The 7,567-nt window shown below is 37.6% G+C and overlaps 1 protein-coding gene across 1 annotated transcript; it reads left to right on the forward strand.

Annotated features, from left to right (window-relative positions):
* Window positions 1-2,789: 2,789 nt before the first annotated feature.
* On the forward strand, window positions 2,790-6,426 carry LOC113640785 (CMRF35-like molecule 6). The gene is made up of 6 exons (XM_047813593.1): window positions 2,790-2,862; window positions 3,477-3,818; window positions 3,916-4,050; window positions 4,163-4,267; window positions 5,952-5,986; window positions 6,091-6,426. Exons 1-6 carry the CDS (start codon window positions 2,790-2,792, stop codon window positions 6,424-6,426), a joined length of 1,026 nt encoding a protein of 341 aa, XP_047669549.1.
* The last annotated feature ends 1,141 nt before the right edge of the window (window positions 6,427-7,567 follow it).

The following is a 7,567-nucleotide window of genomic DNA, read 5'->3' on the forward strand; positions in this document are numbered from 1 at the left end:
ATTTTGGTTATGGACCAAAATGGATGCAGAGAGAAATTACAGAGATCACAGGACCTGTATCATACAGAGTGAGTTTGGAAAATGGTACGTCGTCATGTCGACCAGTTGTTCAGTCGAAAACAGAAAGAGGTTCTAAATTCTGAAATTGTTTCCCAAGCTGATGTTCTGATTCAACCACAAAAATTGGTAGAAACTGTAGACTCTGATGCCACAGACCCTGAGACCCACTACTGACAATAATTACAAAACCAGAGTTGGTTGGTACTGAGGAGACAAAGCAGCCTGAGAGTTCACAAACAGGATGTGTGAGACGTTCAGCAAGAGAAATAAAAGCAAAATCTTAAAGACTTTGTGAAATAATAATAATAAAAAACACTTCATAACAAAGGTGTTGAGATGTTTCATAAAGTTATGTTGAGGTTGTTAATACTACATTTCTATAAATATATATGTTGGAAATAATTTAAGTGGAAGTTTTAAAGTTAAGGGAGGAAGGATGTTATATATAGTGTTGCAACTAATAATGACCAGTAGAGTTCAGTAGTGGTGTGTATATTTTGACTGCATGAAGCTGTGTGTGTCTGTTATGTTGTTGATATTTACATTTACATTTACGGCATTTAGCAGACACCCTTATCCAGAGTGACTTACAACTGAGCAACTGAGGGTTAAGGGCCTTGCTCAGAGGCCCAGCAGTGGCAGCTTGGTGGACCTGGGGTTCGAACCCATGACCTTCCGATCAGTAGCCCAACACCTTAACCACTGAGCTACCACATCCCCACATATAAATTGAAGCTATAAACGGAATGACATCTCTGTTCTTGTATACAAGCTACAACATTGACAATAAAAGACACCACTGTCTGAAGCATGTGTGAAAACACACCATTTCTTTTGACCAGCATGCAGTCTGGTGATGTGCCAGCGTGTGTCAACAAGACCATATAAGGGCAAATACATCACGGAATCGCCAGATTCTAACTGTCTAAAGGAAAACGTTTCAGTGCCCAAAGCGACACAGCATCTCGTTCCCTTCTCAGCTTAACATATCACATATGTAAAATTAGTGTGAATTCAACTCTAATGTTTTGGCCTTAGACATCGGTGGTGAGCAAAGATTTGGCTTATTTTCAGACACCATCAAGAGGCATCACACAGAGGCGTCATGACCATTCAAAAGTGTCCCCTCGCTTTATTGAGCCATATGTAGTCCTAAGAGGTCATGCATTATTACTTATTTTTGTCATGAAGTTGTTTTGTCCTGACAACGATTTGATATTCTCATTATGTAGACACAATAAAAGTATGAGAAGATGTTCTAGAGGCAGCAACATGGATGATCACATACGCATTTACTTTGCTCAGAGACTCATGTGATTGACAACTTCCACATAAATGTCCAACACATAAGAAGGAGTCTGTGATGTCTTTAAAGTAACTATACGTTTTGAGAAACTAGGAGCATAAATACAGTATAAGACCACAAATTAGTGAAATACTAGGGGAATAATAATAGAAACATAAAGTGTACATTAGTGTAGGATGTGCAGAAGTGTACAAGTGCAAAATGCTCACAGTTTGGAGTAAGAGGGTAAGATTGCAGAATAACAGTCTGAGTTGTGTGTGTTAAATGAAACGCATATGGAACAGCAAAGTGGTGTCCAAGGACGCAGATAAAAAAAACACGATTGGTCCTGGATATTGTTGATGAGGCCATTTGTGGATGGAAAGGAAATGTTTTTGAGGTGTGAGCGGTGGTGAGGTGAGTATGGATTCAATACTGTCTTTGGTAAGTGGAATGTCTTTAGCTGCTGCAGGAAGTACATCTTCTGGTGTCCTTTTTTAATCAGAGAGTTAATGTGCAGAGGTCCTGTGTGATGATGATTCATAGGAAGTGGTATAAGAGCATAGTATCCTCTGGGGAGTCACACAGGATGATGCGGGCAGGTACAGATATAGATACAGATACAGAAACATCACACCTTTAGTGTTCACAGACAATCAGAAGGGACGTTTAAGTGAGATAAGATGATCTCAGGCCTTCAGAATAGGACATTAACATTTTTATTCTTCCATGGTGATTTCTAATCACCAATGTTAAACGCAAATGATTGTTTACATACAGTAAGTGACAAGAGACTAATATTTTGTGTCAGAAATTTGAAACATCTGTATTACGATGATGTAAGTCACACATCTATCGCTCATACACATATGCACTTCCTGTAGCGCTCTTTCTCATTCGGACAGAAGGGGAAGTCGGCACAGCATTATTTTTATTTTAGACACAGTTGAAGACACAACTAATACAAAGTTGGACAAAGAGAGTAAAGGTGTGTAACAAAACAGGAGCTTTAATATCTTTCTGAAGTAGAGTTGGTGTAGAGATCTGTGGGAGTGAACTCAGGATGAAGATCCTCCTCATCTTCACCCTCTGTCTGATCTCAGGTAAAGAAATGCACTTCAAAATAATCCTCACTATCAGCAGCAGTGTTACATGAAGGAAGGTTTTGCTCCGATGGGTTTTTGGTGTTTTGTTAGATGGAGGAGCCTCAAAGGAAGTAACAGGATATTCAGGAGGAGGAATCCTTATCAAGTGCAAGTATGGTGCAAAGGTCACACAAAGCCCAAAATATTTCTGTAAGGGATCAATGTCAGTCTTTTCTGACCAAATAAAATCAGGAAATAAAAACCAATGGGTAAATTCAGGAACATTCTCATTGTTTGATGACACCAAATCTTCAGTGTTCTGGGTGATGATCAGAGAGCTCACTGTACAGGACAATGGGATGTACCACTGTGGAGTTAATATAACTTCAGGAAATGATATTAAGACATCGGTGGAACTGAAGATAAAAGAAGGTGAGTCTCCCACCACTGCCTTCTGTTTATCTTTACAAAGCTCTTGTGTACTACTTCAGTACTATTTTTATATAACATTTTCATGATTTTTACCTCTACATTTTCTTGGACCCTGGATCTGTGATTGCTAACTACCAGGCCATCATACCATTTAAGTTCATGAACATCTGTAGCTTTGCAACGTTTGAATGTTGTATAAAAAATCTAAATTTTAAAGACCACGACACATAATTAAAAACAGCAATAACATCTTTATATCAATGTCCTCTTTGTAATACACTTTCAATTCTGTAGTCATTAATTCACTGGGATTTCTACTAAATTCCTTATCTAGGTTTAAAAATAAACATGATAAATAGAAGAAAATTGCTTCTGTCATGAGATGATTATTTCTGGAGTCTCCAGTTATTTGTAACAGTCAGATGTAGTGCTGTAAAATAATTAAAATTGGGTTGATAACAGAAACTTTGTTTTGCATCATGTCAACGTTCTATCTTTTATTTTCCTATAACAGCAGACCTTAAAGTTTTTGTCCTTAACTACTGTACTGCTTATTATTATGATGGTGACTTTTTATGACATATAAACTGATCTGATTGGTTGTGGATCTGCAGATCTGTCCTATAGGAGGTCCATCAGTAACATTGTCCATGCAGGAGAAGATTTGACTATCAGCTGTAAATACCCAGAATCCCTCAGGAGTCACCCCAAGTTTGTCTGCAGGTGGCTGCAAACTGCTGCTTGTTCTTATAATACATCTGTTAAAGAAAGCACAAAATATGTAAAAACTGGGAAAATTTCCCTGTATGATGACAGAGAAAAACAAATCATCATTGTGAGTATTAGAGATGTAACTGCGCAGGACTCTGGTGAGTACTGGTGTGGAGCTGAAGTACCTTGGACATCTGATCAGGGATACAAGGTTTATTTCACACGGATCGACCTGACAGTTACTGGTGAGTTTGTGGAGACATTTAGTCACACTGTGTTAATGTTTTTACATTAAATAACTTTTTGCTGCTTTAGATCCATGTGTCACAGGTTCAAGTTCAGTACCCACACAACCTTCATCATCATCTTTATCATCATCACTAACGTCATCATCAACAGCACCACAATCATCAGAATCACCATCATCATCATCATCATCATCATCATCTGACTTTACTCCAGCTTCTCCTTCAGAAGGTGAGTCTGCTCAGATGCACATAGTCTAACTACATGGCTTTGATGAATCTGATTCTTTATAAATGATCAGCATGTAGGTTAAAGTGACTGTTTTTTTTTGTTTCTCTTCCAGGATTTCCAGCTTCCACTGTGATCACTGTGTCTGTAATTCCGCTGCTGCTTTTGATTGGAACCATAATCCTCATTCTGACTCTACAAAACAGACACAAGATGCAAGGTTCACACACAAACCACACACATGATAAAATGATTAGCACACATGTTATAGGTGAGGTGTATTGATGCATTACAATCTGAAGAAGTTAATTAAAGACGAATGAATAAATAAACAAATGATTCTTGATTTAATCTCCGCCTATTCAATTTAACAGAATTTTTTCAATAAAGAAATATTCTATTCTGTTCTAAACTTTATGGTACAGTCTCTCTCTCTCTCTCTCTCTCTCTCTCTCTCTCTCTCTCTCTCTCTCTCTCTCTGTGTGTGTGTGTGTGTGTGTGTGTGTGTGTGTGTGTGTGTGTGTGTGTGTGTGTGTGTGTGTGTGTGTGTGTGTGTGTGTGTGTGTTGAAATACAGTAGTAACCTAAAAATAGGTTTGAAAAACGAATAAGAGTAAAAAACTTTTTAGTAAAAAACTGTTACAGAAACGCACAGGGCACATTCTGCTTGTAAAAGAACACTCAGACTTTTGGAATAAGAGTCTACCAACTAAGTACATCTTTTTTTTTTTTTTTTTCATTTGATGGTGAGCCAATCTATGCACAGTCCTTGTCAAAGTTTTGAACAGGATTTTAATAGGATTTAGATCTGGAAACTGATTGGACAATTTAAAAATATATTGGACAATTTCTAAAGCCATTCCTTTGGATTTGGATGACTCCCTCTATCTTGACTATAGCCTGAGTCTCAGCTGAAGAGAAGTAGCCCGATTGCATGATGCCGCCACCACGATGCTTCACTGTTGATATAGTGGTCTTTGGTTGATAAGTTCTCTAATTTTTGCATTAAACATCTTTTTAGAATTATCCCCAATTGGTCACATCAGCCATAACACATTGTAGCATTCTGTGTTTTACACATAACATGATTTGAGGTCATTTAGGAAGGCTTGCCACCCTAGCTCACAGCCATATGAAGGATATGAGAGATTGGTGTCACATGCAGGGAGTAACCAGTACTTCCCAGATGTTTCTGCAGCTCCTTGTTGCCGAAGGTCTCTTGGCGGTCTTGACAATAAGTTTTGTTTTGTCCTTTTATCAATTTTAGAGGGACGTCCTATTCTTGATAATATCACTGAGGATGACCTTAATGGTGTTACATGGTACATGAAATGTTTTGGAAATTCATTTATACCCCTCTCTGGATCAATACCTTTTGACAGTGAGATCCAGGACATGCTTTGTAAGCTCTTGAAGACTATGGCTTCAATAGTCAGATGAAACCAAGAAAATTCAAAGAAAATCCCACAAAAGACAGTTGATATTTGGGGGTTAATTAGAATCATTTTTATTTATGACAGCTGTGTAATATTTACTGTCATGTCCCTGAGTGGGTAAGAGGGGAAAATGAGGACGTGGGAGACAGACGAGTTCAGTCAAACTCAACCAAAGAGTTTTAATTTACTTTCATTTTCAGCCTTAATTAAACACACATACTCCTGCACACACACACAGCTCAGCAGCATGTTTTCCCCTCTCTCTCCATTCACAAACTGGTGCTTGGCCACGCCTCTGCTTCCAACATTTGTTTTTTCCACTTAAAATGTTTCTGCTTGTTTTTAATTTCCTTTTTGATTGCATGTTGGCTATTAAATCACAGTATGGTGAAAAAAAGTGGTGTTTTGATTAATTACATACAATATCATCAGTAATTATTACTGATATTGTGCCTTTTTTTTCCAGCAGGCACAACTTTCCAAAATTCAGGAAATGACCAAAGGGTAATTGTCTTCAACTTGTGTGTGTGTGTGTTCAGTACCAAAACTTACTGTCTTTCAAAAAAGAAAACATTTATATTTTTGTTTCTGTTCCTCTTTGCTCTCAGGTTCCTCCTGATGTTCATGAATATGAGGAGATTAAAATCACCAGACGACTTTCTGCCTCAAACGCTGAAATGTCCACAGTTTACGTTACTGCTCAACTACCCACAATCTCCTCTGATCATCACGCTGCATGTAAAGAGTTACCCACAAAACCCTGTGATTCAGCTATTTATTCTTCTGCTCAACTGCCCACAATCTCTGATCATCACGCTGCATATGTAAAGAGAGAGTTACCCTCAAACCCCTGTGATTCAGCCGTTTATTCTTTTGCTCAACTGCCCACAGTCCCCTCTGACCAGAACATCTACTCCAAAGCTCAGTTACCTACATGTGTCTGAAGCTTGTCCCAGTGCCCAGTGCTCGACTAACTGAAACACACTGGAAATACAATATAGTTTATATATTGTATAGTAATATAATAAGTTTCTCTACAATTTATTTTAATGATCCTAATGACTGATACAGACCTCTGTGTTCATAACTGCTGTTTTTCAGCTCTCTAGCAGAAACATTCTGAAAACATCTAAAGAAGCACATTTGTGTATATTATTACTGTGTTATGAGATATTTACATTAACATTTACAGCATTTAGCAACCGCCTTAATCCAATGCAATGTACAAAAGTGCTTTTAAGTCTCTATCGACAAATACACTGGCTCACTAGGTTACAGAGTTAGGATACCATCAACCTACTGTAAATCTCTTTTCACATTTTTTTTAATATACACATACAACAAACAGGGAAGTGATAGTTCATATCATAAAAGTGCTAGATATAACATTATTGATATTTAATTCATCTTTTAGTGGTCATCTTATGACCAGAATGCTAAATAAAAATAATAAAAAAAAACTTTGCACATTGTGTTGTTTCTAAGTAACAGAGGAAGTAGAATCAAATGAGACCTTTATTTAAAACATTACATATAAATTTACAATTTAAAAATGTAATAAAAATTATATCTTAAAATGAATACTTTAACTTAAAGGTGGGGTGTACGATGTTTGAGAAATGCTTCAGAAAGCTGAGTCGGGTCGACAAGCAAAACAAACGTGTAGCCAATGAGCAGAAAGGGGCTTGTCTTGTCAATATGCGGTGGAGAGAGTGTTCAGTGCACATGTCTGACATTAGCTGAAAGTTATTGATACATTGACATGGTGGATAAAAAAATGAAAAGCGAAAAAAGGCTTACGGTAAGGCAAGAAGCAGGACCCGTGTTAATATAGGACCAGCTTTCCAGTGCTGGAGAGAACTGAAGGAGCGGGAATTCCCACGATGGAACACCGAGGTTGCTTTTTTCTTTCTCGATAGGTGAGTAACGTTGGTTTTGCTTTGTTACACAGAACTAATATATGCTGTCCATTGCATGATTATGCTTGTGTGTCATTTTTGCTTGTTTGTTTATCTGCAATCATATTGTTCTTCCCTTCAGCTATGATAAAGACACATTTCTTTCCATTAGTTGCCTGTGTTACAT

The sequence above is a fragment of the Tachysurus fulvidraco genome, chromosome 5, assembly GCF_022655615.1.
Source record: "Tachysurus fulvidraco isolate hzauxx_2018 chromosome 5, HZAU_PFXX_2.0, whole genome shotgun sequence".
Lineage (NCBI taxonomy): Eukaryota > Metazoa > Chordata > Actinopteri > Siluriformes > Bagridae > Tachysurus > Tachysurus fulvidraco.